At 32.5% G+C, this 14,510-nt stretch overlaps 2 protein-coding genes across 2 annotated transcripts; both read left to right on the top strand.

The window, feature by feature from the left end:
- Positions 1–6,054: 6,054 nt before the first annotated feature.
- Positions 6,055–6,824, top strand: LOC127789026 (dirigent protein 21-like). Its single transcript, XM_052317769.1, has one exon. It carries the CDS (start codon positions 6,115–6,117, stop codon positions 6,700–6,702), a length of 588 nt encoding a protein of 195 aa, XP_052173729.1. The 5' UTR covers positions 6,055–6,114; the 3' UTR covers positions 6,703–6,824.
- A 4,042-nt stretch (positions 6,825–10,866) lies between these two features.
- On the top strand, positions 10,867–11,661 carry LOC127788868 (dirigent protein 22-like). Its single transcript, XM_052317521.1, has one exon. The coding sequence runs from the start codon at positions 10,949–10,951 to the stop codon at positions 11,513–11,515; it is 567 nt and encodes a 188-aa protein (XP_052173481.1). The 5' UTR covers positions 10,867–10,948; the 3' UTR covers positions 11,516–11,661.
- The last annotated feature ends 2,849 nt before the right edge of the window (positions 11,662–14,510 follow it).

Raw genomic sequence — 14,510 nt, forward strand, 5'->3', positions numbered from 1 at the left:
AGAAGCTAGAAGATAAAAATGGAAGCATTAGATAGTTTGTGATCCATTACGTTTGATCATATATAAAAATCACTTTCATTTTATTCCACATAATCTTATATTTTTTTTTACAAAAATATTATTTAGATATTAAGAATGACACTTGGTGTAATATTTTTATACGAGTGTATTATAGTTCATGTTTAATTAATAATTATATAATACACGAACGTATGAATGTCACTTCAGGTGTCACTGAAATGTTATTTCTATAATTTTTATACTTTTTTCTTATATTATAAGTTACAATTCGTCTCACATGGATAAATATGGATAAAGCCATAAATATGGTTGTTTCAATTATTATTTAGGGATCTAGATATTGAGAAGTCTCACATTTATAACAATGACTAATGTGTGATCAAATATTTAGTAGATTGTTTTATAGTTGTTCGAGATGGTATCTTGTGTCGTTTGTAGTTTTGTTTTTTGTTGTCGTTTTAGGTGTTTTATAAGATTGAATGTCTTTTCGAGTATTTCTTGTCGTGTAATACAACTAGTTAGTTTCGTTTGTTTGTTATCTAACGATTGCCTAATGCATTTATTCTTTTTTCTCTTGTTGGGTTGTTTACTTTTTAGCTTATTGCGGAAAGAAAAATAATAATATTTTAGTCTCTAGTCCAAAACTATATAAGACAAATTTATGAATTATTTTTAATTTTATTGAAGCCAAATAATAGAATGTTTGATTTTTTTAAAAAAAATTAACAAAATTTTTGAATAATAACGACTTTGATGGCAAAGATTTGCTAAAAAAAACAACACAAATCAAGACATATCCTGAATAAAACAATATCACAAAACAATAAATTAAAAAAATAAAATGTAAATATATCATTTGGGGAGAATATCAAATCGATTGAATTGCTCAAACTTAATAAATTGAATTTATATCAAAAATCGAATAGAATCGAACTGACCGAATAGATTATCAAATCGAAAAAATCAAAAAATTAGAAAAAAATTGAAAAATCAAAATAACAAAATGCAAATTTATTTTTTTTTTTTCACATTTTAGTCAATTTAGTTATTTCATTTTTTTTAATATAAAGATCGAATCGAATCAAAATAATTAAAATTGGCAAATCTAGAAATCAAATTGAACCGATCCACAGCTTGAATGAAACCAAAATGATAATTCTAATCAATTTAATTCGATTAATTAGTAGCGATAATTAATTTTATTTAATAAATAAAATATTTGTCGCTAATTAACAAATGTGCAAACCTTTAACATGTGGCGGTAGATGATACACAAACGTATGAATGTCACATCGAGTGTCATTGAAATGTTATTTCCATCATTTTTATACTTTTTTCTTATATTATAAGTTACAATTTGTCTCACATGGAGAAATATGAATAAAGCCATAAATATGGTTGTTTCAATTATTATTTAGGGATCTAGGCATGGAGAAGTCTCACATTTGTAACAATGACTAAGGCATGGTCAAATATTTAATAGGTTGTTTTGCAGTTGTTCGAGATGGTATATATCTCGTGTCGTTGGTAGTTTTGTTTTTTGTTGTCGTTTTTAAGTGTTTTATAAGATTGAGTGTCGTTTCAAGTATTTATTGTCGTGTAGTACAACTAGTTAGTTTCGTTTGTTTGTTGTCTAATGATTGCTTTGTGCATTTGTTCCTTTTTGTCTTGTTGGGTAGTTTACTTTTTAGGCTTGTTATGAAAAGAAAAATAATAACGTTATAATCTTTAGTCCAAAACTATATAAAACAAAATTTTAAATTATTATTAATTTTATTGAAGCCAAATAATAGAATGTTTAATTTGTTTTGTTTAAATTAACAAAATTTTTGAATAATATATAACTACTTTGACTACAAAGATTTGCAAAAAAAATGAAACACAAATCAAGACATATCCCAAGCTAAAGAAACAATATCCCAAGACAATAAATTAGAAAAACAAAATGTAAAGATACCATTTGAGGAGAATATCAAATCGATTGAATTGCTCAAACTTAATCAATCGTATTTATATCAAAAATCAAATAGAACCAAACTGACCGAATAGATTATCAAATTCAAAAAATTGAAACCAAAATAACAAAATACAAAAATATTTTTTTTTTCACATTTTAGTCAATTGAGTTATTTCAGTTTTTTTAAATATAAAGATTGAATTGAATCAAAATAATTAAAATTGGCAAATATAGAAACCAAACTGAGCTGATCCATAGCTTGAAACCAAAAGGACAATTTCGATCAATTTAGTTCGATTAACTATTAGCGATAATTAATTTTATTTAATAAATAAAATTTTCGTGGTTAATTAACAAATGTGCAAACCTTTCACATGCGGCGGCAGATGATCACACAACCCTCATAATACATTGCAAAGTAGCAATCGTCAAATCATACAAGCATCAGCAGAACAAGGGGCCGACGACTTTTAGCGACGAAAAAGAAAAGAAAGTGTCACAGTGGAGGTAGCTGGCAGAAATATGTGCAGATACAGGTGGTACCTTCACAGCTTCCTGCAGTACCATGTTTGTACGCTTCTAATTTCAAGCAGTCCTCACTACAGCTCTGCAACTCACATTTGCTCGAGTACTCAATCACCTTTGAACATGTGTGCTCCGGAACCCTAATTCCATCAACTCCATCTATATAAATATATATATATATATACACACACACGAACACACAAAGTTAGATATATATGTGTGTGGATATATCGATGAAACAGATGGAAGAACATATGTATATATAGAACATTGATATATATATATATAGAAGGTGTTATATGAGACCAACCTGATAGGATCAAGACTAGGATGAGGAGAGTGAAGGGTAACTTCATCTTCTTGATCGGCTCCAATGAGTTAATCCAAAACTTGAAAGTTTCTCTGAAGACGTTGTTGATGACGAGGACACAGACAATGGATTAAAGTGTTCTTGTACTATTGAAGTTATATATATATATATATATGAAGTTATATATATATATATGTATGGGGCGGGACATGGGCGAATCTAAGAATAAATATGGGAGAGGACTAACCCCCAGATCCATAAACCATTAATGAGGCTGGAGGAGGTCCTAATTATTCCTAATAAATCTGGGGCGAGGGGGGGATGCAGCCGTGCCTGCCCCTAAATCCGTCCCTGGGGCGGGATACGAAGTGTATAAGAGTAACGACACATGAACCTAAATTCAAATATAAAGATTAATTATGATATAACTCTCGTATCTTAATTTAGAATAACTTGATTAAGATTTGTCTAAATTTTATATAATAATAGACAAATTAAGTCAGAGAAAATTTTTAAAAAAAAAACTCAAAATATCTCGCCTTTATTGATCTATATAAAAAGGAATCATTATAAGTAAATCAAATAAGTCAATGAACTTAATACGTTTTAATGTTAAATATTAGATATTATACTGAAGAAATCAATTCTATCTTTTTCTTATAGATGTTCTATCTTTTTATCCCTATCCCATCATTGATATATATTATAATTAAGAAGAATTGCTACCAAAGGTATTCCACTCAACAAGGGAAGAATATATGTATATATATAAGTATTGATGTTGTTATTATAAAACAATAGATTGTTGCTGTAAAGGCAGTGAGAGGGTGATGCTGAATGAACATTTCCCAGTATAGAGATTGTGCTTGAGCAGTTTGGGCAAGTTAAGAAAATTCCTTTGAAAATCCCAATAAGCTCTCTTTAATTAAATAATTTGAAGGGTAGAGCTGAAATAGCTACTTTGGCACTTATTCTTTTCTTTTTGCTTACCGGCCCCCACTCTATTTTTTATCTCATCTACTTGTAGTATTAGTAGGAATGAGCATTTGATCAATTCGATTACTAAATCAACTAAATTGTTAAAATCGAATAGATCGATTTAAAACAAAAAATTGAATTGAATTAAATCAACCAAATTATTCCATAGACCAAATAAACTAAAATATAATTCAATTCGGTCGATTAACCCAAAAAACCAAACTTTTAAAATGTGCCTAATTTTTTGTTTTAACTTGATTATATGTTTAATTAATGATAATTCAAAATATTAATAATTATAAGCTAAAAAGAAAGTGACAGATACATTATATTACACGTTCAATACAAAAAATTATTTGAATAAAAACAACAGCGTTTTATGAGTGAGTGGGTTATTTCGGTAAAAAATGACACCATTTTAAAATATGAGTGAGTGGGTTATTTGGGTAAAAAATGACACCATTTTAAAATATTTTGGTCAATTTGATTATTTTAATTTTTTTTAAAATAAAAAAATTGAATTGAATCAAACTAACTGAAAATACTCAAAACTTAATCGAATTGATGAACTGTTCTACAAATTAAACTGAACAGAACTCCCAATTTTGACCTATTTAATTTATTTAATCAATTTTTTTTTTAACTCTTAAGTATTAGTAGTTATTGTTTAGATCTTATACTAAAGTCGAAAGGTCCAAATCAAGGCTAAAAGTAGCTCCATTAAGGGAGCCCAAGTCAAGTATATCAATATCCCATGGTCCATTCCAAACTTGAGTGGATTTTTCTAACAACTTTGACTTGGACAATGACTCTCCGAGTGATTTAGCCAAGTTAAGTCCTAATCTTTGTTTTGCAATTTTGACTAAGAGTCTTATTTATTTTAATTTCGTAATATTGGTATAATTCCTGACATCATCATATATATTGGTTGTTATATCAAGAATAAATAATTCGTAACATTTATGATACATCAGTAATATATATTGGTGTTTGATGGTCGAATATCACAAATACAAGTTATATAAAAGAATTTCACAAAAAATTAAATAAAAAAAACTATAAATATGACTCTTTTCCAATCCTAATAAAATAAGAAAGTCTTGTGTACCTTAACTAGCATCCATTATGGCTGATAGACTATTATGCAGCCCTCCACTTCCGGAACAGAACGAAATTGGGCCTCGAGAGCCCAAAATCAATCCAAGCCCATGTCAGTAATCCCCAGATTGGGCCTTACGAGCCCAAAATCAATCCAAACCCATGTCAATAATTCCCAGATTGGGCCTCACAATTCTCCACGTACAGTGTGTGTAATTACATTTAGCAGGGTGTATCTGTCTAATCCACGTGTACAAAAATTAAATGAAAGTTCATTGGTTAATATTTGAGGATTACAATTATTTTTAATTTTGTATACAAAATTTAAATAAAATATGTTTTGTAATAGTGATAAAGTTGCCTGACAAATTAGTTACTATTTAGAGGTTATGAGTTTAGATTTTATTATCGTAATTAATATTTATTATTGTCGTAATACAAGAAATAAAATTTATTAAATAGAAGAGGTAGAGCACATCAAAGAACAAGGGACCCAGTTGCATGTTGGGAGGCAAGCCACCAGTTACCTGTCGGGGGAGAGTCCATTGTTGTTTGGGAGAACTCGAGCCTCGTTCGCAAAAAAAATCAATTGGTCTAAATCTCTCGTATAAACAACTCAATGATAGAAGCAAGAAAGTAAGATAGTTGCCCAAGGGAAGCTTCGTTGTTCAAAAGAACAACTACGGGACATAAAACAGTCAGAAGACACGTAGAAATTCCTCTCACACGATTCATCTGATGCTTAAGTCAAATGAAGTCTTCATGATGCTATGTATCAACAAGTGAATTGGATAAACAAACTGCTCAAGTTGTCCAGGAGAATTGTATATGATAGGAAGTTTGGTATTTTTGATTTGTTCGATTTGAGTATTTATGTAGTTGGTTTGATTCAATTTTTGACATAATTTCGATCTATTTGATTTGAGCAATTCAGTCGAATTTGATAATCGAATCGAACCGAACACTCATCCCTAAACATGAATCATCCTTTACTTTATATATATATATATATATTTATTACGTGGAAGAGTAGATCTGGATTAGGCCATCTTCCACTCTCAAACTTCCTCCCCCCTCTAAAGAACTAAAGTTGATGGTTTTGTTGGTTGGTCTGTCTGATTTCCAAGCAATGGCATTCAAATATCATCTTAACATCTAATTAGGTTTAATTTAATTTAGTTAACAACGTGGATTATATAAATTCTAGCTCCCCTCCTAATCATGCATGATGAGCATGAAAGGGACTTCCACCATGGCCAAAGCCGCTGCCATTTTCAGCATCGTCTTCCTCTCGCTCCTCGTCGCCGGAAAATCTCAACTTTTCTCAAGAACTATGTCCCGGCAGGAGCTGGGGCTCAAGAAAGAGAAGCTCAGCCACCTCCACTTCTACTTCCATGACACGTTAAGCGGCAGAAACCCTACGGCCATCCGAGTGGCGGAGGCCCCCACGACGAACTCGTCGGCGACGCTGTTCGGCGCCGTGGTAGTGATCGACGACCCCTTGACGTTGAAGCCGGAGCCGAGCTCGAAGCAAGTGGGAAGAGCTCAGGGTATCTACGCTTCGGCGGCGAAGGAGGAAATTGCCTTGTTCATGGCTTACAGCTTTGTGTTCACGGAAGGGAAGTACAATGGCAGCACGCTGAGTGTTTCGGGGCGGAATCCGGTGCCGTCGGCGGTGAGGGAGATGGCGATCGTCGGAGGGAGCGGCCTTTTCCGGTTTGCTCGTGGGTATGCTCAGGCGAGGACTCATTGGTTGAACTTCACAACAGGAGATGCCATTGTGGAATACGATCTTTATGTCTCCCACTACTGAGTCGCTCTCCTCTGTCTTAATACAAATCCAGACATAATAGCCACACTTTTGTACTAAATAATGTGTTACCTAAGTCATTTGTGTTGGGTGTGCAAACTAAAATCTCACATTGACTAAACATATAGAGGATTAAAGGTATATAAGTACGGATAATATCTCTATTAGTACGAAATTTTTTTAGATAAAATTCAAAAGACAAATTCATAGAAACTTAGATTCAAAATGGACAATATCATACCAATGTGGAAATTTGAGAGGTCCATATCTTAACAATTTTTCCACTACAAAGGAAGACCATACCCACTTTATATGATCTCGGGTAGTGTTCAATTGGACCCTGTTGATTGTTAGCACAATTTTTTTTTTTTTGGTATCAAGAACATATATATATAGCCAATGTGTGTTATTAATAGTCTAACTAGCAAGCCACTCTCAAGAAGGGTTTGTAGACGTGGATATGACAAGCAAATCTAAAAGGACAAGTAACGGGGTGTTTGACATTGAAATGGGAGGTGGGTTGAGTTGGGTTGAGTTGAGTTTGAGTATTCAAGCCACTTGGATTGAGTTAAAATGATTAAACTCAAGTTTAATTTTTTATTAAACACTTTTATATAATTAAACTCAACTCATCTAACCCACCTTAAAACCAAATGGAATCGGAGTGTTCCAATCTTTCAACAACTCATCATCGATGTCACTCATGCATAAAATTTTCCTTTTTCTTAAAATATATATGGTTTAATCATCCTTTATTTTTCTTTTTCTAAAACAATCAAACTTAATTAGTTAAAACCTTGATTCAAAAACATGTGGTAGAGGTGTACACGGTGTAGTTTGATTGGTTTTTTGCATTTTCAATCCATCAAATTGCATGTGAAATTTTTCTATCAAAACAAACCGCGCAATTTGGTTTGGTCCACGAAAACAACACCTCATTTTGCAATACGATTCGATGTAGTTTTCAAAATTTGTCAAAAACATGCCTAATATTAATTCACCTATTTCTGCGATATGATTTTCGTAGTTTCATAAAGTTATTTCATCCATTTAGCCCATGAACGTGAAGTTACCTAACCTCATACACCTATAATTTATTCATAGGAATACATGAACCACAGAAAGCCACCTTATCAAATTCAAAACACGAAATAGAGAAAGTTTCAAGAACGAAAATAGTCAAGAAATTACCTTCAACCTCTCAAGATTCGCCATTGTGGAAGGCGTCTCTAGCGAAGCGTTGACAAGAGACGATAATGCGGAGGCAAAAGGAAATGAGAAAGGCCAAAAGGGAATTTTCTCCGACACCGACAGCGCTTGGACGCCTCTAATTTCGAGATAATGTCATCGATCTCAAGAGTGTGGTGGCCAAAGAGGGCTAGGTAGAGAGGACTGTCGGGTGTGGGTGGGTAGAGAGGACTCTCGGTGCAGTGGGGGCTGGGTATGGGTGTGAGAAATGAAGGATTAGGGTTTATGGGTTTGTTTTAATATTTTATAATTTATTTTTTTTAATTTTTATATTATTAAAATACTATGTAGGCGATTCGATTTTGAATTGAACAGAGAAATTCTCAAATCGTGCCAAACCGCCCCCTTCCCAAAAAAAAAAAAAAATTGCACGATGCAGTTTGGTTTGATCAGTTTCCACGGTTTATCAATTTTTTTGAACACCCCTCATGTGGAGTCTAAACTACTGCACTTACTTCAGATTGTGGTTTGGAACTATCATTCCATTATTCAATTTCCCCAATCATTACAGGTATTAGTTTTGGTTCACATTTAGCACTTCTCTCCGAAATGTATTCGTTAGTGTTTTATAGGTTTTAGACTTCTCTCAATGTTCAGGATGTGGAGCTCTAGCATTTGAGTTTAGTTGTCTTCGATATATGCCTAGTGTTACTTGTATATAGTTCGAGTTTTTCTATTTTATATATTTTTAATTAAAACAAATTAGTTGAAATCTTCTTTTAATTTTTTCCAATCACCAATTAAGGGTCAAAAAGTTGGAAGTAGGAACGAGCTAGCTTTGACTCTTTTTTTTGTATAAAAGACATTAGGTGGGTCATTGCTTTAGGTACCCAAATGGAAGCTCTTGCCCCCACAATGTTACACAAAAATAACTTTATGTTATATACTCTTAGCTATCACCCACTCTCAAGCATACTATATATATATATATATATACTTCCAAAAGCAACATCTTATACTTTTTGGTCACAGCTGGGCCCTTTTATTGTAACCACACTATATATTTAATTTATTATTTATGAAGACAAACATTTTGATGCTCATTTTTTTTTTCTTTTGAAGTTTTGTGAAATTTTTTATTTTTTAATAATGCCCTTTAATTATTTTATTTAAAAAACTTAACAAAATTTGAATTCATGATCTTTTATATCAAATATAATTAAAATTAAACATATATAACGCTCAAAGTCATATTATCGAAGAAAAATAAAAAATAAAATTTCAACTATTAGACGTATACATATTTATATTGATACACAATGCAAGAATACTAACGCTCGATCATCTAATTTGATAGACAATACTATTTTAAATATAATTTATGTTGGGTCATTCAAACCTAAATTCAAAATAACCTTGAAGTTTTCTATGAATATACTTTTAAAAAAAAAAACTATCATCAAAATCTCAACAAACCCCTAATGATATTGTGCCAAGATCGATTGACACTATCAGGTTGCTCACCTAATCTTGAATTAGCCCCACAGAAACACTATGTTTAATTTCAAACAAGATGATACATATAAGCATAAACTATACTTATTACTAAAAAAAAACAAACAAAGAAACTATACTATACTTTATTAAGAACTATATCTAACCACCCTTCTCTTGAAATTTCAAATATATATAATTCATAGAGATTCCAAACCAAGAATCGGATTGGTTGGGGTTGGGATTGAATTGGATCAATCCATACTCTTTTTCTTTCCCTATTTTCAATATATTATGTCGAATCTATTGTTTTTTTTTTTACTTTAATTATCATTAATAATTAATAATATTTGACAATTATAACCAAATTTCAATCTTAGATGGATGCCGAGTCAAAAATTAGTTACGATTAATATTATGATGAAATGACGAAACGATAATTCCTCTATGGATATATTTTCAAACAAATTTTTTAATTCAAATCAAAATTTAACTACTACTATTTTTGCCTACGATGGTTGGTAGGCATAGTTTTCAATGAGAGGAAAACAAAGCAAAGAAAAAAGATGTTGGAAGAATGGCCATGGAGCGCCGGCCCAAGGTGTTGGAATTGGAAGCACTCACCAATATATATGAAGCATATACATATATATATGTGTGTATTAAAGAAGATTTGTAGTAAAAAAATCAAAAATTAATTAATTAAGATAGCACCCATATAGATACAAATTCTTAATTATGTGGAGTGTTAGTGACTATTAATGCCATGTTGGAAGATTTGTCATTTGTAGTAAAAAAATCAAAAAATTAATTAATTAAGATAGCACCCATATAGATACAAATTCTTAATTATGTGGAGTGTTAGTGACTATTAATCCATGTTGGAAGATTTGTCATTTGTAGTAAAAAAATCAAAAAATTAATTAATTAAGATAGCACCCATATAGATACAAATTCTTAATTATGTGGAGTGTTAGTGACTACTAATGCCATGTTGGAAGATTTGTCATTTGTAGTAAAAAAATCAAAAAATTAATTAATTAAGATAGCACCCATATATAGATACAAATTCTTAATTATGTGGAGTGTTAGTGACTATTAATGCCATGTTGGAAGATTTGTCTTTCGTCATAAAAAATGGAACCCATTAATTAGGGTGTTAGTTTATATATGTTAAAAAGTTAAAAGATGGATAAATGGGTATTTTTATTATAAGTGTCGATATTTGCATTAAAAGTTCTAAAAAATATTTAGGGCTTGTGAAGATGATTGTGGTCATCTCTAAATACTTATTTGGTGAATAGTCAGGTATTGGCATCACAAATGTTAATATTTATATAAAAAAATTTACAATATTTAAGAAGATAAGACTCGTGAAGATTAAGAATTCAAAATTTACAACCAAACCATTTGAATATTCCTTTTAACATTTTGTATATATTCTTTTATCTTAGGAGAAATGTAATGAAAGTCTTTACCCACAACTCTTCTAATAGGTATATAAAAAGCAGGGAACCAACCAAATCCCTTCTCTTCTCCACCTTTCTTTCTTGTTTGAATCCCCACCATGGCCAAGACCAATATCCTCCTCATCTTCACCATTTTCTTCCTCTCCCTCCTAATTGCCGGAAAATCTCAGGTTTTCTCGAGAAAATTGTCCCCGAAAGGCCTCGGCCTCAAGAAAGAGAAGCTCAGCCACCTCCGCTTCTTCTTCCACGACATAGTCAGCGGCAGAAACCCAACCGCCGTCCGCGTCGCAGAAGCCGCCGTCACCAAAGATTCGGCCACCGGGTTCGGCGCCGTGGTCGTTATGGACGACGCCTTGACATTGACGCCGGAGCCGACCTCCAAGCAAGTGGGAAGGGCTCAGGGGATCTACACGTCTGCGGGGATGAAGGACGTTGGATTGCTGATGGCTTACAACTTCGCGTTCACGGAGGGGAAGTACAATGGCAGCGCCCTGAGTGTGCTGGGGCGGAACACGGTGTTCTCGGCGGTGAGGGAGATGCCGGTCGTCGGCGGCAGCGGCCTTTTCCGATTTGCACGTGGGTACGCACAGGCGAGGACTCGCTGGTTCAACCTCACGAGTGGGGATGCTGTTGTGGAATACAATGTCTACGTCTTCCATTATTGAACGCTTAATTAGTTATCGATCCCTTAATCATCTGTATTTGCAGTCGTATCGATAGAAGAGACGCTTCGTTCACCTTCAACTCAAATCTTGATCAACTGTGTCTCTTAATTATTTAATTTTTATTAAACACTTTCCTGTTCGCATAATTGCAAGTATTGTATGATTGAAGAAAGTGGTGTCTAATTATTATAAAATTATACAATTGAGAGGAATAATAGGTAAAACTCTAATTTGAGATGTCACGCAATCAAAATGATAACATAAAAGACATTTTGTATTTTTTGCCTAGTATGCTCTTTATTTATATAAAAATAAGAAAAAAAATATTATTTGTACAAATAACTGGAATACTAAAAGGATAATTGAAGGCGTTAAATGACAAAAATGCCTTCACCCAATTTGCAGATTCATCACCCTTACCTTTGACCGCCTCCTCTCTCATCTGTCATAGCTGTCTCCAACAAGCTCCATCTCGCCTCGCCTTGTCGCCTTGCCAACAATCGACGCATTTTCTCATCGCCTTGATATAACGCCTTGCGCAATCGTTATTGTATCTTGTCATCGCCTCACTGCAAATGCCTCGCATTGACTACCATTGCACCATTTTGTCGCCTTTGGATGAAGTCCTGAACTTGGGTTTCATGAAACTCAGGCTTCTCTGTTCAAGGCGCTTTAATGATCAATAATAAAATTTAATCTACGAAATCCAATTCGATCATCAAACAGGTCTTTCATTTGGTTCATATAGTATGGTGCAATCAATGGATATTTTATTTCTATATTAGTTAAATTTTTTAATAATTTGCTTTCCCAATGAGAGAGAGAGTATTAGAAGACAAAGAGGGGTGGTGGGCCACGTCAAGAGGCAATAGAATATATTCCATGAAGCACCCACATGCATTGGGTGACGTGAGTTTGATGTTATGGTGATATAAGTTTAATTCTGTTAAAGTGTGGTAAATTGGCTAAGTTGAGTTAGTTTCAATTATAATTATCTCGTAAAATACTTAAAATTTTCTAATTTATATATCAGAATACTCAAGTTGAGTTTCGACTCTCTAATAAACTTAATGTGAATTGAACAAAAATCTTACTTAACATGTTTGATGTTGATCTAACCTCAATATAAGTGTAAATTTAATGTCAAAACTTAGTCGAAAAACTTTAACTAGTATAATTCTTACAAAACAAACTTACTCTAACAATCAAGGTTATATACATAACTACGAGAATTAAATATAATATTTTTTTAAGATTGTAGTGGATAAAGTCGTAAATAAACACAATAACCTACAAAATCAAGCTCACGAAGTGAGTGCATAGAAATTTATGTTTGAACTTTACCCTCTTAAAAAAAAAGTTAACTGAACAACTATACATTTAGTTAATCGTTAAGAGTAATTAAAAAGGGATATTTATTTTATTAAAAATATTATTTTTAGATACTTAATTGTGATATTTTTTATAATATTTATGTATTGATGTGTACTTGGAACTTCTTAGAGGTATTAAAGTATGGGTCTGAGATGCATTAAGTGGGTAATTGTGGTCAAAGGTTGTCCTTAAACCACCACAATAATTAGGCTTAAAGGAGCCCTAAAGGGTTCGGTTTTGGACTTGAAAGTGGCTGAAAAAGACCCAAATATATATGTAGGAGTTGGGATTTGCTGCAAAATTAATGGACCCAAAAATGGGTCTTAAAGGCCATCATCTAAAGTAGGCCCAACCTGAAACCCTAGCTTGGGTTTAAGTGGTAAGCCCAAAAAGCAAAGAAAAAAAAGGGTCCATGTGGGCCAGAAACCCGTCAGGTTGAAGGGTCCATGGGATGACCCGAAACTACAAGAACCAAATTTTAAGTCGAGAGATCAAAGGTGGATTATGTTTGAATGGATTATTCATTTTCATTAATCCATCCCAAATCAAGAAATTTATTAGGAAAAATACAATGGATTATGCTCGCTAGCTAGAGCTTTGTTCATGTTTCTAATTTTAACAATACCACATTTTTAGAAATAATAAAAAAATAGCGCATGGCATGGTAGTCAACAATTAGCATAAAAGTTGTTGGATTAAAAATATGATAGATAAATGGAATCGAAGTGATGATCAAACAAATTTTTAATAGAAGAGATATATTTAAGACTAAGAAAAATTAGTAAGAGTCGTCTTTTAAATATAATATGAACTATAATTTATATAGTCAATCTTATATTTTAAAATTTAATTAAGCAGGATCGATATGTCGTTATTAGAGTGCTCATTGGTTTAGCTGATTTAGGTCTTATATAAACTCGATCTTAAACTACTTAATTTGGAATCTTAAACTTAGAAGCAACCCAATTGTGCATAAAATAAAACAAAACTAATAGAATTCAATTAATTAATTAGAATTTGATTGAGCTGCATGTGTTTCGATTTCACAAGTTATATATTAATAAACAAGAGGGTTTCCATAATATTCTTTGGTAGATGATCTACACTAAGCTTACAGAAAATTATAATCACACTAATGCAATTACATTGATTGAAATCAATTACCGACCATCCAAACCTCAAAATGTACCATGCAAGAGCTCTCATCATGAGCATGCAAGCTACCATGTATATATATTAATATATATGTATATTCTTTTTATTTTTAAGCATAGCAGGAGCTATAACTATAATAGAGAGAGAGAGAGAGAGATGGTAGTTATTTTTGGTAAGTGGCCTTAAAGCTGCCACCTCTCAGCTGCTCTCTATCAGTCGTGAGATGAGAGAAGAGACAGGAGAGACAGAAAGAGAGAGAGAGAGAGAGAGAGAGAGCTAGGCTGCGTCTTCAAATCATTAATGAGTCCTACTCCGAGAGAAAGAGCTAGGCTGCGTCTTCAAATCATTAATGAGTCCTACTCCTCACACCCAAATCAATCATTTTTAAGGTTTGATGGATACAGTAACTAGTACCATATATATGTATATATAAAACCCTCAAACTTTTGCATACATTCCTTCCTAA

The sequence above is a fragment of the Diospyros lotus genome, chromosome 13 (assembly GCF_014633365.1).
Source record: "Diospyros lotus cultivar Yz01 chromosome 13, ASM1463336v1, whole genome shotgun sequence".
Classification (NCBI taxonomy): domain Eukaryota; kingdom Viridiplantae; phylum Streptophyta; class Magnoliopsida; order Ericales; family Ebenaceae; genus Diospyros; species Diospyros lotus.